At 35.8% G+C, this 17050-nt stretch overlaps 1 protein-coding gene across 2 annotated transcripts in view; it reads right to left on the bottom strand.

The window, feature by feature from the left end:
* LOC132200435 (uncharacterized) overlaps nt 1-17050 on the bottom strand; it is a 67379-nt gene that overhangs the window by 15238 nt on the left and 35091 nt on the right. For both annotated transcript variants that reach the window (XM_059625897.1, XM_059625898.1), the window contains exons 2-6: nt 6488-6682; nt 5803-5939; nt 4710-4867; nt 3682-3817; nt 3252-3560 (exon numbers count right to left, since the gene is read on the bottom strand). In XM_059625897.1, coding sequence (XP_059481880.1) covers nt 3252-3560; nt 3682-3817; nt 4710-4867; nt 5803-5939; nt 6488-6682 — 935 coding nt within the window. The remainder of the gene's footprint in view (nt 1-3251; nt 3561-3681; nt 3818-4709; nt 4868-5802; nt 5940-6487; nt 6683-17050) is intronic.

Below are 17050 nucleotides of genomic sequence, written 5' to 3'. Positions count from 1 at the left end.
TATAAAAGTACAACTGCAACCTGTGTACAACTACAACCATAGAAAAAATACACCTTTAATTTGTTTAAAGTACAACTGCAACGTTTTGCTATACCCAAAATACAACTGCAACCAAGTAGAAGTGCAACAATTTTTGCATATTCATTAGCTCCCCAAGTCGCTCAGAATCAAGAATTAAGCCCTTCCTTCTGCACAAAACTCATCCTCAAATATGGTCGTCCCCGCCTTAAGTACAAGTGAATACAAAGTACAAGTGCAACGAAATACAACTGACTATGACCCATAAGGCGTAGATTTTGAAAATTTTGAATTATTCAATCCTCTTATTTTTGCGATCACTCGGGATTAAAAAGTTGTTAAATTGTGCGCAATGTAACGGAAAAATAATATCATGTTGAACACACAGATCATTTAATTTTCATGGGCGTTTGAAAGAAAATTAGTCCTTGGCAGAAATTTAATAGTCCCTTAAAGACGTAGATTTTGAAAATTTTGAATTATTCAATCCTCTTATCTTTGCGATCACTCGGGATTAAAAAGTTGTTAAATTGTGCGCAATGTAACGGAAAAATAATATTATGTTGAACACACAAATCATTTAATTTTCATGGGTGTTTGAAAGAAAATTAGTCCTCGGCAGAAATTTAATAGTCCCTTAAAGACGTAGATTTTGAAAATTTTGAATTATTCAATCCTCTTATCTTTGCGATCACTCGGGATTAAAAAGTTGTTAAATTGTGCGCAATGTAACGGAAAAATAATATTATGTTGAACACACAAATCATTTAATTTTCATGGGTGTTTGAAAGAAAATTAGTCCTCGGCAGAAATTTAATAGTCCCTTAAAGACGTAGATTTTGAAAATTTTGAATTATTCAATCCTCTTATTTTTGCGATCACTCGGGATTAAAAAGTTGTTAAATTGTGCGCAATGTAACGGAAAAATAATATTATGTAGAACACACAAATCATTTAATTTTCATGGGTGTTTGAAAGAAAATTAGTCCTGGCAGAAATTTATTAGTCCCTTAAAGACGTAGATTTTGAAAATTTTGAATTATTCAATCCTCTTATTTTTGCGATCACTCAGGATTAAAAAGTTGTTAATTTGTGCGCAATGTAACGGAAAAATAATAATATGTTGAACACACCAATCATTTAATTTTCATGGGCGTTTGAAAGAAAATTAGTCCTGGCAGAAATTTATTAGTCCCTTAAAGACGTAGATTTTGAAAATTTTGAATTATTCAATCCTCTTATTTTTGCGATCACTCAGGATTAAAAAGTTGTTAATTTGTGCGCAATGTAACGGAAAAATAATATTATGTAGAACACACAAATCATTTAATTTTCATGGGCGTTTGAAAGAAAATTAGTCCTTGGCAGAAATTTAATAGTCCCTTAAAGACGTAGATTTTGAAAATTTTGAATTATTCAATCCTCTTATTTTTGCGATCACTCAGGATTAAAAAGTTGTTAATTTGTGCGCAATGTAACGGAAAAATAATATTATGTAGAACACACAAATCATTTAATTTTCATGGGCGTTTGAAAGAAAATTAGTCCTTGGCAGAAATTTAATAGTCCCTTAAAGACGTAGATTTTGAAAATTTTGAATTATTCAATCCTCTTATCTTTGCGATCACTCGGGATTAAAAAGTTGTTAAATTGTGCGCAATGTAACGGAAAAATAATATTATGTTGAACACACAAATCATTTAATTTTCATGGGTGTTTGAAAGAAAATTAGTCCTCGGCAGAAATTTAATAGTCCCTTAAAGACGTAGATTTTGAAAATTTTGAATTATTCAATCCTCTTATCTTTGCGATCACTCGGGATTAAAAAGTTGTTAAATTGTGCGCAATGTAACGGAAAAATAATATTATGTTGAACACACAAATCATTTAATTTTCATGGGTGTTTGAAAGAAAATTAGTCCTCGGCAGAAATTTAATAGTCCCTTAAAGACGTAGATTTTGAAAATTTTGAATTATTCAATCCTCTTATTTTTGCGATCACTCGGGATTAAAATGTTGTTAAATTGTGCGCAATGTAACGGAAAAATAATATTATGTAGAACACACAAATCATTTAATTTTCATGGGTGTTTGAAAGAAAATTAGTCCTGGCAGAAATTTATTAGTCCCTTAAAGACGTAGATTTTGAAAATTTTGAATTATTCAATCCTCTTATTTTTGCGATCACTCAGGATTAAAAAGTTGTTAATTTGTGCGCAATGTAACGGAAAAATAATAATATGTTGAACACACCAATCATTTAATTTTCATGGGCGTTTGAAAGAAAATTAGTCCTGGCAGAAATTTATTAGTCCCTTAAAGACGTAGATTTTGAAAATTTTGAATTATTCAATCCTCTTATTTTTGCGATCACTCAGGATTAAAAAGTTGTTAATTTGTGCGCAATGTAACGGAAAAATAATATTATGTAGAACACACAAATCATTTAATTTTCATGGGTGTTTGAAAGAAAATTAGTCCTGGCAGAAATTTATTAGTCCCTTAAAGACGTAGATTTTGAAAATTTTGAATTATTCAATCCTCTTATTTTTGCGATCACTCAGGATTAAAAAGTTGTTAATTTGTGCGCAATGTAACGGAAAAATAATATTATGTAGAACACACAAATCATTTAATTTTCATGGGTGTTTGAAAGAAAATTAGTCCTGGCAGAAATTTATTAGTCCCTTAAAGACGTAGATTTTGAAAATTTTGAATTATTCAATCCTCTTATTTTTGCGATCACTCAGGATTAAAAAGTTGTTAATTTGTGCGCAATGTAACGGAAAAATAATAATATGTTGAACACACCAATCATTTAATTTTCATGGGCGTTTGAAAGAAAATTAGTCCTCTCATAAATATATTAGTCCCTTAAAGACGTAGATTTTGAATATTTTGAATTATTCAATCCTCTTATTTTTGCGATCACTCGGGATTAAAAAAGTTGTTAAATTGCGCGCAATGTAACGGAAAAATAATATTATGTTGAACACACAAATCATTTAATTTTCATGGGCGTTTGAAAGAAAATTAGTCCTGGGCAGAAACAAATTACTCCCTTAAAGACGTAGATTTGAATATTTTGACATTTTCAATCATCTTATTTTGGTATGTTCCATTTCTACAGAAATATTTCTATTTTTATATGATAAAGTTTTTTGAGCACAAATTTTGAGTCTTTTAACATCCTACATTACAAGGGAAGAGTTAACAATTTGATATATTTTTACCTTTTGTTGCCTCACAGCGTAGTAGCAAGTGACGTTTCGCGGGTAGAGCCCAGGGAAATTGGGTGATTGTAATCTGCACAGCTTCTTGTCGCAGTCGCTGTAGATGCGCGAGCAGTAGGTGCCGGGAATGAGGTCCCCGAGGTTGTAGGTCAGTTGTTCCTTGTGCACCTCCCTATCCTTTTCCTTCTTCCGCTTGCGTTCGCCTTTGGTGAACAACGGCGGCGCCGTGGTCACGTTCTGAAAGGGGCGCCCAGGCGACGCGGGGGCGGCACCCCCGAAGCGCACCACCGCCGAGTCACGCGATAGCACCTAATTGGACAAAGTCAAAAGTCAAAAGTTCGCCACCGCACAAAACTACTCTTTTTGCCGAGGAAATCAAAAGAAAGAAAGTTCGAGAGTTTCGCGTGCGGAAAAATAAAAGAAAGCTCACCTTGAATCCGACGCTAAAGTCGAAGTTGTAGCCCATCGACGAGGACATGCCCGCACCGGAGCTCCCTAAGGGAATGTTGTTGCCGGCCGATGGCACTCGCAGAAGACGCAGGTGCAAAGTCACGCTGCCTGTTTCGCTGCGGACAAAGTGAAAAAAGACATTTAAATTAACAAACTTGTTTGCAAAATTTATTAAACATTATTTAATTTTAATTCAATTTAAAAAAGGAATTTACATTTCTTAAATTTTAATAACGAATTCTTTTTATTTTTAAGTTTTTCATTTAATAATTCGCATTTTACTTTTTTCAAAGCTAAAATGAATTAAACTCATTTCATAAAAAGTTATTTGAAAATTTGAAAATTTTCTTACTGTTTTCTTACACGTATGTTTAAAAGCGTAAATCAAAAGAAGACCTTTCCTGGACAATAAATATTTCGTTGATAGTAAGTTTCATTATGTTAGAATTGGAAGGACAAAAATAATATGTTATCAATTATATACATTATTGCAACATCTATGAAAGACTCTTACAATTAGTACTCTCACTTCTCACTATTATGGGAAAATAATAATTATTAATTATTTTTCTATCGCTAGGTGATTAATCAGATTAATCAGATCAAGTCATGCGTATTCTAAAGACACAAAAATTATAATTTTGCAAAACATCTCTAATTCGCATTAAATAATAAATATTTGTTTAACTTTTTCATTTAATGAAATATATTTAAATTCAATAAAACAATTAATTCAATTTTGAAGATCAAATTCTTGTTATTGTCATATTAACCGCACAATTAAATGAGCCATAGAATTTCCAAACTCAATTTCATATTAAATTTTTTTTAACAGTGCTTTATTTATTAAATTTCCAAAAAATTATAATATTTAACGATAAATCTCCTCATGACCACCCCTTATTTTACCACCACTGCGAGATTAAGAGCACTGCTCTTTGTCACTCTTTTTATCCTTTTTATTACCGTCTGCAGGCGTTGCTTTGTCGCAGTGAAGATTGGACTCACCTGTAGTAAATCGAAGGAGGACCCCAGGCGGTTCCGCACCACCGACCGCCAACGAGCGGCCTCTCCAGCGGTGACTCGGAGATCTGAAGATCGCCGTCCGGACATCCCGCCTGCGTCCACGACGTGAAACGGCCTAGGGTGAAGCTGTCAAAGGTGAGCTACAAACAGACGGAAATTAAACTGACCGACTGGGTAATGGAGTTTTCATTCAAAGATTATTGTCCGTAAAAGAGGAGCAAGAGCAGGACAGGTCGTAAATGAACCTCTATAATTTGGTGAAACACGCTCTTAAAATAATTCAGTTAATGATAATTAAGGACTCCTTATTGCAATGCTAAGAGTACCAAAGAGGTTTTTTTGATCTCCCATATGCCCAATGCAAAATTTTTGCCCCATGAACTCCCAATTTTTTTCTGCTTATCTGTTTAGGGTCATTCAATTATCATTTTGTGCAATTTTGAGCAAAAAATTTTGGGCAGATTTTTTTTAATCGCCATTAACAAAAATCTCCATAAAACGCCATGTTAAATTTCAAAAAATCATATTTCAAGATTAATCCACGCGACCCCCCATTTTTCTTTGAGCAATCAACTCCACTGGTGGGCAGGAATCTATAAAAAAATCTGGGTCCAAAAATTTCGGGCCGATTTTCCGCAAACAGAAGTTGTAGATGTCAATAAGGAGGCCTTAATAATGATTACAAATACTTTGTGTACATGAAAAACAGTTATTATCTTTCTCAATGATTGCCCAAAATATTGATTAATTGCGGCCCAACTCGGGCGTGGACCTCTCTTGAGGTTTCGCGTTTTAGCGACTTGTTTGCCAATGGAGCTGCCGTTTCTTTACATTATTTTCTATTTTATGTACGACTTAATTTGTGAATAATAAACAATGAAAATTATTTGAAAAAAGAAACTGAAGTTTTCTTTCAATAAAATAAGTTTTGATTTATTGATAATTTTAAAACTTAATCATTCTCGTAAGTTTATATATTCATATTTTTATTTTTAATTAATTTATGCAACAGTATTTTTCTGATTGTACGTGAACGTCATCATAGCGTGAAATTAATAAAATATAGGAAAAATACCTGAACTATGTCTCCGTACTCGCCGCCAGGCGCCTTAAAATTGAGATCACATATAAAAGGAAGTCTATCCTCTCTGGGCCTATGAACCGAAAGTTGATAAGTCTTGCCCAAGTCGCCCGTGTAGGTCCGGTTGCACGCTGAAAGCAGACGGAAGAAAAACCTTTCAATATGTCTACGTCTCCCTCCTCAAACTTTGCATTTCAGATCCAATATAAAAAAAGCCTGCGGAGATGCGACATATATGCAACCGGCTTCGCAGTACGCACCGGCAGGCTGCGTATTAAAATTTTGGCAGGCGTTCAAACAACCATATTTGTCTTTTGGTCATTTTAGACCATTACAATTTGTTCTACTTTAAACCCGTTTTTTTTTTAAAGTTATTAAATGCTATTAATTAAATTTTTTTACAAGCAATTATAATTTTTGAGGTTTTTAGAGTTCCAATTTAAAACACATTTTTTAGATTTTTAAAATACAATGAAATGAAATTTTATAAAGATAAAAATATCATTTTAATTTTATGCAGTGTTAGATACAATTAAATTTTTTAACCTTGTTCAAAATCATAATAAAATTATATGTAGAGTTTAATAAATATTTAAATTTAAATAATAAACTAATATAAATGATAAGTGTGCAAGAAAACGAAAGAATTACAAAATTCACTGATTGACTATTGACTTACGTGTGCAGGAGCGAGGTTCGTCGGTGCCGTCACCGCAGTCATCGACGCCGTCACAGAACTTTGTGACGGTGACGCAGCGGTGGCGCGCCGCGGCGCCGCACGTGAGCTCCGACTGGCGGCAAGGCCCAGATGGGACGCCCGCGGGGGCCACCAGGTGGGTGGCGGCCGCCAGAATCACCGTCGCGTGCAGGAGCGCTGAAACAAAACGGACACGGAAGCGTTAGCTTGATGAGCAGGTCACGATTCAGGATATTAATTTCGTTTGACGACAAACACCTGATGCTGTGGCGTTGAAAAGTGTAACACAAAAAAAAAACAGGAAAAAATATTGCCTGAATGATGAAATATTGTGGATCATTCATCATTCTATGTGGAAAAAATTTCTTTATATTTTTTCTCTTGTAAATTTTTAAGAAAATTCTTTCCTATTTTTCTACGGACCCAAAAATATTTGTACACGAAGACCACGTCACTGTCAAAGCCATAAGTCCTTGTTCCCATTAGAATAAAATAGCTCAATAGTTGGTCGCGCGGAAAGTGCAGTCAGACGCGAATCTCATGAATTGCAGATTGACGTACATGCAAATTAGGCGGCTCTTTCAATGGCGTGTTCTGTTGCGAGGAGCAATCAATAATCGATACATGCAAATTCCGTCGCACACCTAATGATCGACTGTGATTGTTTGTTCGACAATGCGCGCGCGAGCGTTTCCGCGGGGGATGATGCGCGCGTACATTATTGCTCTCAATATATAGCAGAGGCGTGCTCAAGAGAAAGAGCAGAGCGAGCAAACGAGCGAGTTTCACTTTTGTTTACAAAACGACGCATTGTCTCTTGTCCGCAGAGCAAAGAATTGACTTGTTAAAGCTCAATGGACCCCTAGCGTGAAGCGTTTCTGCGTTAAAATTGCCATGCAATTTTTTTTAATGTTTGTGCTGAAATAATTAGAAAACATAAAATAAATTTTATAATATATTATTTATTTTTTTTTTATATTTTTTTCATATTATTTTATTTATTATCCTAATTTATTTTATTTCATTTTATTTCATGTCATTTCATTTTATTTTTTATTTTTTTTATTTATTTTTTTTTATATATATAATTTTACAACCAATTGATAAATATTTTTTTAACTTACTCTTTTTATATATCAATGAATGTTTGTTTATTTTTATTAATTAATTAAAATGTTATCAGTTTTATTAAATTTTTATAATATAAACTAATTCTCAACTATAACTAAATGACTGAGATTGAAAATACAAAATTAAAAAACATAAAAAAATCCAAAGCTTTAAGCTTGTTGACTGTTCTCGACTCCGAAAAATCGCTGCATTCTTAAAAAAAAGCAAAACTTGTGAAAAGCTATTGAGAGAAAAGTCTACTTTTTCTACATTACGATCTTTCTTGGTGTGGAAATGGAGAAGCAGTGATTTTCCTGATCGAGAATGCCGTTCACTGGGTCTCTAAATCAATTCTGGCAACGGGAAACGCAAATCAACTCGCGGAATAATAAATTGATTCAAGAAAAACAAGTGACGCAGATAAACATCCACTTTCCGTCTCTATCGGAAAAGAATCAAAGCGATGGCTGGCCCGATAATGGCGCCAATTTGCGGAAATCAATTTTTCATTCTGCTCTCTCTTTCCATCCACGCGTCTTCATTTTGCATTTCTCGGCTGGGGAGGGAGCGCCTCGGCAACTATTGGCATTTTAAAGAGGCGAAAGTGGCGCGGATCGATTACATTGTGCGAATCCTGTCTGTGTGTCACTCACTCGAGCTTGCGTGCTTGCTCGGTATGTGCGGTTTTTTTCCTTTTCGCCGCTGTGAAATATTGATTCGCACGCACAACGGGTGCCCATTCGCGGCGTGCCATGTTAAAGGCAGACGTGCCACCACCGCCCACGCGTCCTCTTTTTGCCACCCTACGTTTAATGACCGTTCGCAGATTCGATTGCAAGGAGGGTCGCTCGGTGATGCCCCGGGCGAGAACGAGTTGGCCGTTTTTATTGCCTTCTTACATCATATGGATGGTTTTCGAATAGAGAGAGCACCTTTTATGGCCTCAGAAAAAGTATGTTTTAATACCTGTCACACCTGCGAATTTCAAATAAATATTATATGAAAATTTATACTCTAGAATTAATTTGCATGACGTGAATATAAACTTGCGATTCTTTTCTAAATTTAAATGTTTTCAGAAAATTTAAAAAAAAAAAAACTAGCAAGACACAATTCTGAGTGGATCAGTTTTGTTGCAAATAATGATTTCCGGTCCATTCTTGGCGCTCATGTTAAATTGTAATAAATAATAAAACTTTCAAATTGTAAAATAACTGCATTCTAAGATGCTGCGCAAATTATTTTTCTGTTCGCCATTGAAGCATTTTATCCTCAATATTAAGGGCACGTTTCTGATATAAATCTGTAAAATAAATTTTAAAATATTATCAATAATTAATTTCACCTTTCATGCCATTCATGCTTTTTACCGTGTTATTTTGCTAGTAAAGTGCTAGAGAAGAGATTTATTCCTTTCAGATAATTGATCCCTTCCTTTAATTGAAGGTTCACTTTTGAACTTGATTTTTGTGGAATGTAGAAAACGTAAATAAATTAAATACTTTTATAGGGATGAATGGAAACTTACAGTGAATATTAAAAAGAAGAAAAACATAGGATTGTTTGCTCTTGAAGTATGGTTTTTAGTAATAATAATAAAAAAAATATTGAAACAAAATTCTCTTCAAGTGTCCACTTTTTCTACAAGAGAAAAGAATTTAAATTTTATCAGGTATGAAACAATTTTCTTTTTATATGTGTATCAGAACGCGTTTGTATTCACATTCAACGCCTGGAAATTTATTGATAAAACAATCTTTCACAAAAAGAAAGTATGACCACACTACCGCATGCAAAGCTCAATATTAATTCAATTATTAGTTTCATCTTGATTACAGCTTCTTAAACTAAGGGGTAAAACTTTCATTCTTTTTTTGATGCAGAACATCACGGGTCGGGAAATAGTTTTTAGGTTTATTTATGATGATAAATAGGTTTTTTCCTATGCGGAAATAGTAGTGCTCTTCGCCTATAGGCAATTTAAATTTTCCACTTTGACGAACTCATCGATTTTGCCATCAAAAGTAGCGCAACCCTCCAATTTCCCTCGCCTCCTTGGGCCCAGCAATCAGCTCCCTTGATCTTATCGCCGCGGCAATCTCGTAATTTACGCTAATAGCAAATGGAATCTATAAATTGATCGCCTCTCGCCGAATGGCCGTTTCCTTTTCTAGGGGAAATGAACAAATTTGGCGAGCAGCACGGAGATTATCCGAGAGAGAAAAATAAATCTTTTTACTCGCAGAATGTGTCAAGAAGAACTTGTTCATCATATGCAAAACTCGCAACCTCTTATTCATGCGAGGTCACCCCTTGCAATATGCACAAGATGTGTTTGCGATTCTCCAGCTGGTGACGTCATTCCGGCCAGAGATGGTAAAAAAGAACTAAAGAAAGTCGGCCATATCGCGAAATTGTCGGCCCTTATGGGTTCGATAAAACGATGGCACGGACGGCATCATATAAAATATTGCCTCTCCAGAGAGATTAAATTTCTTTCAGCCACACTCGTCGCTCCGACTGATATTAGTTTTCTCTCTCTCCACTGACTCAATCTGTCACAACGCGAAATGTTGCTTTATGTAATTGCTTTTCGGGAAGAGTTGACCAACGAAGCGTGACGATTGCGATTTTCAGATGAAAATTTTAAAAATCATGTAATTTATTGGTGTTGATCTATTTCTCTTCATTGTTTAAAATTTTGAGGTCTATTTTTCATCCTATTTCTTTACTTTGTTTTTGTTACTAATTTCTTTTGAATTCGTAATTTGCCTATAAATTTCAACATTTTATTAATTTACAACGTTCAAATTCTCTCAGATATCGCCTAATAACAGCTCAATTTAGAGAGGTGGTTGCACCTTGATGATGACGCAAAGTTTTGAACGTAATACGTATTATAAAATTATTACATTGTAAATTAGTACAAAAATTTTATTTAAGATTAATTATTAAAAGTTAAAAATATATGTTTGCAAAAATTTAACAAAATAAATTTTATACAAAAATTTAACAAAATATTATAAAATTTTTATTTTATACTTTAATTAGAAATAAAAAATCTAAAATTATTTTTGTGTTTTATATATTGTATAAAAAATTACTTACTATATAAACATGCCATCCACTGGCTCTTTTCTAAAAAATAGTCGACGATGTAATACAGAGGGCGATAAAAATCCTAAGGATTCTATTCCGGCTGCTTTCAATATCAGCTAGGGCCATATTCGCTTCTTCGCTACGAGGCAATAAATAAATTTTTAAGCGCGGCGCGAACTACAGACTCTTTTTCGCCCTCTCGCTGCACGCTCGGGCGGCGCCAAATTCAGTTTTCATTTCTCAAGAGACTTTTTCCAGAGAGCGGCTTAATTGTGCGGAGGAATGCGCCAGCAGCCGACGGATTGTGCCAACGAGCGAGAGGCCCCTCTTCGGCAGCTGCTGCTCCTCGCCATGCAAATACGCCGACTCGGAATTATTGTCGAAGAAATAAAAGAGAGGGGGGTTGCAAAAACTTTGCAGACAACTCTTCTTGTTCTTGCTTTTGTTGCTGTTCACTTTCGGATCGCTGTTTGCTTCTTCGGCTCCCTCTTATAAATTCCTCGCCAGACATGTACTGCTCGAGATGAAGAAATTCAAGCGCCGCCACTCTCGACTGCTCGCGGGGGTGGCGCACTAGACTTCTTATACATATATGTGTGTGTGTGCGTACGTAGTCGTCTCGTAAAACACCCCTTTAGTCTCGAGAGGGAGGCAGGCGCGCGCGCGACACTCTTGGCATGGAAACGGTTTAATTTTGCGAGGAGTGATGTTTTTTGAAGCAGCTCGTTTTCGGATGGCACAAGGAAAATATAAAATGATTAACACAAATGAGATAGTGTTGTTGTACTCACTACTCATTAATTCTTGAACCATAATTATTTAATAATTCATTTTCTCAATGCTCATGAATTTTCAAATAAATTCTCACTGGAAAAGTGGTTAATTGAATAGTTGAATTAAAATTACGATGATTATTTTCATCGCAAGATGCCATTTTTTTTAAAGCCCGGACTAATTTGTAAATTCTGCATTCAATCAAACTTCTGTGAATTGATTTATGATCAATAAAAAATAGTGAGCAACAATATAAATTATGAAATTATAAATAAACAAAATAAACAAATTAGATAAATGATATATTTAATTTCCAATATAAAATTTGTAAAATATTCCAATCGGATGATTCGCTATACACAAATCAACTTCCACCTGACAATGAGAGGAAAATCCTTAAGGGAAACGTGGTGCCAACAATGCACTCGTTTTCAAGCACTATCTCTCATTCCTGCAGCATTATTTCTGCACGGCCGAGCGAACCTTGGCAAGTCCCGGGCGGCAAGATGCATCTTTCCCTCCGGTACTTCGGTGCCGATCGATCGGGGCGAGCGGGCCCAAATCCAAAGTGCAAACCTATACAAAGGAAGACCTAATGGAGTCACGCGTCCGCCCACGCCCGTCTTTATTTACTGCACTGAAGGAGCAGATTTATGGCGAAACAATGCATTGGCACACGATCTAGTTTATTTCCGGTCGAAATTTTGGTCCGTATTAGAAGTCCCGGTCAATAAAAGCAGCTTTCGAAATCAAGCTCCGGTGTGCTGCAGGAGTTTTATTTGTTTGCCAACTCTTCCGGCTCGGCCATAAATTACATCCAAGATAGAACGGCTCCACTCTTTGCAATGAATATACGAATCTTTTTAGATTTTTAATAACGCGAAAGGGCGAAAGTTTTCCTGCTGCATAATGATGGCCATAAATAATCGGGGCAAACTGCTTTTTTATTGAAATTTCTGTACTGCAAGAGGTGGAGAGGAAAACTTTGGAGGTAGTTTTGCGCCGACGGCGACGCTAACGAGGATTGTAAGTCAATTATCAATAATTGGAGGCGATTCCATTAGGGGCCAGCGATTGCGTATATCTCGGCAGCTTGACGCAATTAAATTTCCACCCTGGTTTCGCAGCCGTGAGTCGAATTTGTGCCGAGCTGCACAAGTAAATGAGGCGCTAAGCGAGAGAGCACACATTGGCGGGGTGGCTCGCGGCGCATAATTTTTGTCCCCATTAAATGTCAGCATGCAGTGAGTTGAATGCGAAAAAGTAGGTCAAACCAACCAGTGACGCTCTTGACATTTTATTTTATGTCGCACTGACTTGTGAAACTGACTTTTACTTTTCCATAACTTTCGGGATTATAAAAATGATAAAATAAAACTTTTTTATGTAATATAAAAGGATAAAACAAAAATGCTGGCTTGTATTAAAAATATGGTGAAAATTAGTGTTGTTGTAATTATTGCAAGCATGCTATTTTTCACAAACAAATTTTAGGTTCAACATTTAAAGATTTCGTTAACCCCCAATTAAATTTCTGCTTTTGGTAATCTAAACTTGTGTAAAATTCGAATAAGTCAAATAAAAAGATGTTTTGGTTGGAATGGTTTTTCCTGTTGAAAAAAAAAATAGAATATTTGCAAACTAGAAATAAGAAAAATTGTTTTTTTTTTTTATCATCTATCATATTTTTTTTCTTCTACCTCCAGAGTTATTCATTTTGAAATTAATTCACTCCTAGTTGAAGCGAGTAAGTGGAAATTTTTTAATATTTGTTAATAGAGGTAAAGTAGATTCATTTTCATCATTTAAATGCTTCTGACTTTCTAGTGGTTGGATGTCCAAGTACAACTCTTAAAAAACACGTCTTGGACTTTGAGACGTTTTTGCGACAAAAAGGAAAGAGCTGCATGGAAGTTTTTCTTATTCCTTTTTGAAGTGACTCTCAAGAGCAAAATAAATCCTGCTCTCTTTACATTCAAAAGGGCTGAAAGCCGAGGCGTTTTTCTTTTTGCCTTTACGTTTCTGCGGCCCGTTTATTTCGAGCTCATTCCGGACCGGGTTGCGGGCAGAGCGGCACAATAATTGCGGCTTCGGTGCGTGCCTGCGGTTCGTTCTGTGTCAGTCGGAAGGAACACCTGGAACACTCTCTCTACTTTTGTGCCGAGGCGAAAACGGACGGACGGAGCAAAAACAAAAGGCCCCCACCTGCATCGATTTTGCTTTGCATTTAGAGGCGCTCACTCGTGTGTTCAGCAGCACCGAGTTTCAAATGAAATGTGCCCGAGCGACTTATCTGGTGCAGCTAAATTGCCCTTTCATGGAGGCGGGCACATTATTCAGCGACAACGACTGCGAAACGTACAGATGATGAGAGAAACCCTTTCCCGAAGGACAAAGCAGAGTGGTGGGTGCGCGAGCGAGCGAGCGCGTGTTCTGTCGATCCCCATCTCTGTGTTTTTCATCTTGCAGAACAAGATAAACCATTAACGCACTCTCTCATTAAGCTGAATGATTTGCTGCGGACAGCAAATGGGGAAAAATTGGCGACTTTTTCAAAGATGAAAATTTGAATTCAACGGAATCTTTGATTAAATTCAACTACATTCTTTTTTCTTAAACATTCAATCTTTTTCATAATATTAACAATTTTCTCAAATGGAAAACGCAGAAATCATAATTTATGTTTCAATTTAATTAATTTATGCAAATTTTGGAAATTCTGCATCTCGATATGAATCAAAAGAGATCTGTCAATATTTTTACTTTAAACAAAAAATACAGAGATTATATTAAGTTTTAAAAACTCTTAACAGAAATTTAAAATGAAGAATAAAATAATGCCTGTAAATGCAAAACGATATTTAAAGGAATATGTTTAAAAGTACATATTCTTTTATTTGAAACTCATTTGAGTACAATTTCAGCTTAACTTAGAGAATTTTGCAAAGCAATTTGCAAAGTGGTGTGCGACAAAATGTTGTAAAGTAAGGATATTTTAATTACCTAAAGTTGAAATGAGTTTTTTTAAACAACTCTTTTTTAATTAATAAGTATTATTTTTTTCTGTAATTTTAATGATTGTTAAAATTTTATTTTTGCCCCTAAATTCACAATTTTGTGATACGATTTTGTCTTTTATAACTATTCAATTGCAATTTTTCGAGCATTTTTTTTTAAAGCTCTTTCCAACTAGAATTAAAAGTAATTTAGGTCGTTCTTTCCGTTACTTTCAAACAATTTAGGGCAAACTTGTATCTTGTGTATCGCCTTTAATTCATTACACATGCTAGGAGTGTGTTGGTATCGGTGTTCATTTTTCTTTTCTCTTGTTTGCAGCCGCGGCAAAGCCAAGTGGCAGCGCCTGTAAGATGTACCGCGGAGGAATTTGCCCGGCACGTGAGGCACGCCGGTTGCCTATTTTCTAGAGCGCTGGGGCTAGTAAAGGAAAACGACAAGCGGCTGCTCGGCAAATTGTTTTGGGGTTGCAAACAATTCTGTTCAAAACGCTGCACGATTACAGTACATTCCGTGAGCCCGCACTCGCTCACCCAGTAGGAAAAATGATGCTGCTGAATTACTGGCAATATCTTTTCCAGACCCCTTGGAATCTCAAATTCCGACAGAGGAGACTAGCACAATTATGCAAGGCGTATCTAACAAAATCTGGCTCTGTGGAACAAATTTTAGCAGCATACTATTTTTTTTAACGGTTGTTCAAATTAAAATTTAAATAACATTAATCAATTCCGCAAAAAATTCCATTAGGGAAAATTTCGTTGCCTAAATTACCTCATTTTGCGGGTAATGGGGCCATAGCAACAAAATCAACCCTTTCCACGGTAATACGCGTTAAAAAGCGACCCGCCATTGTGCTGTAACGGCCCATAACGATTCGCTGATCGCCCACTCTCGATCAAAAGCAGGCATCCCATTTTTGCAAAAATCAGCCGCAAACAAAGTCGCGTGTCGGGTGCTGACGGCTCGGCCTGCTTTTTGTTCGCCGCGCCAAATAAAGCATTATTCACGGCTAGAGCAGGGGATGCGTTTTCGGCCAAATGAGTAATGGTGCGTATCGTTAGTTTGAATTGCGGCTGCTTTTCATGCGTCCCTGCACACGCGGCTTGATGCGCAATAAAGCGCGACGCCCGCCGCCGGCTCGGAAAACGACCGTCATATTTTATAAACGACTCGTAATTTCGGTTAGTGCCCGAGTGTAGTGTAATTGAAATCGGCAGATTGCGAATGGAAAAGTTTTAATGGGGCTCAGTCAGAGCTTATCTCTTTCTTGTCGACTCCTTGAAACTTTCCCGCTTGGCTCTCAAAGTTCTAAAGACGCTCTGAGATGTCGCGTGACCAAAAGATCTCATAACAATTTTAATCATTTCTGGAATTACAATTAAACTGTGGATAAATATACACTTCACTAAACTATTAAAATTAATTCCTTAAATAAAATACTTAAATGCTGTATCTATAGATTTTTCAGACAAAAATGAGATTGATATTCATTTTGGCAGGAAAAGTTAGCGAATCTTCGAAGAACGCCCGATTTGGATGTTTAATGGGTTTTTTATTAATTAATTGTAATTTTGACGTATCAGAATGAAATATTTCATATTTTTAAAATAAACATAAATATTAAATATGAAAACTTAGTTCGTGGTTATTTAACAGTTTCCATTTTGTCATTAATTGATAATTATTAATACATTTATCAAGAAATTCATTTAAAACATAACTCCTTCCTGAAGAGTTTAAAATTAGGGTATTTTTTACAAATTTTCAGCAGTAAAATCTTGTAAGCATTATTCGTAACGAGGATCGAGTTCTTATTGCAAGTCAATTCGGTCCAGATTCGCCCCACAATTTCCAAGTCCTTGCGGTAACTACGTACTCGTTTCCGCACTACAAGTTTTGACCAACTCACTTTCGATTTACGGCACCTCCAAGTTGCTTTTATTGGCCGCAAAATAAAAATAAAGCGGTGTTTGCCCAACTGCTATCTAGCACCCGTGCATAAAACACCGCGAACAAAATCGCTTCCAAGGCTGCGCAAAGTCGAGCAAGCGGAAAAACCTCCACGCAAACAAACTTGGCACTTTATTGCTCCAGATAGGGCTCGTGGTGAATGTGAAATGTACAAAGTACATTCTTTTCCTGCGCTTAAATCACTTTGTGCGTGCAAAAAAATCGTGCAGAAACAAGAGGCGAATCAAACTCGGGCGCCAGCAAAAATTTCGCACTCAATCTCCAACGCCAGGTTTGTAAACAAAAAGATTATCTTCAAGGCTAAGGAGAAATACAGACAATCTTTAAACAAACTCAAAAATTTTGGCAATACTTAAAACTAGAACAAAAAGGGAACTGTTTACTGAGAAATTAGTATTTTCTTAAAAAAGTAGCGATGGTTTGCTGGTTAAATTTATTTTATAAGTTTGCGATATGCATGAAAATTGTTTGTTTGCATCTTTTGAGGATATTCAAAATAAAAAAGGGCGCGTTTATTTTTCATAAACACTAATTTAGGGGGAAAAGTACAGCTCATCAAAATTGGTTGATATT

The sequence above is a fragment of the Neocloeon triangulifer genome, unplaced genomic scaffold (genome assembly GCF_031216515.1).
Source record: "Neocloeon triangulifer isolate White Clay Creek 2 clone unplaced genomic scaffold, ASM3121651v1 ptg000014l, whole genome shotgun sequence".
NCBI classification, from domain to species: Eukaryota; Metazoa; Arthropoda; class Insecta; order Ephemeroptera; family Baetidae; genus Neocloeon; species Neocloeon triangulifer.
This window is presented reverse-complemented; position numbering and strand designations above follow the sequence as displayed.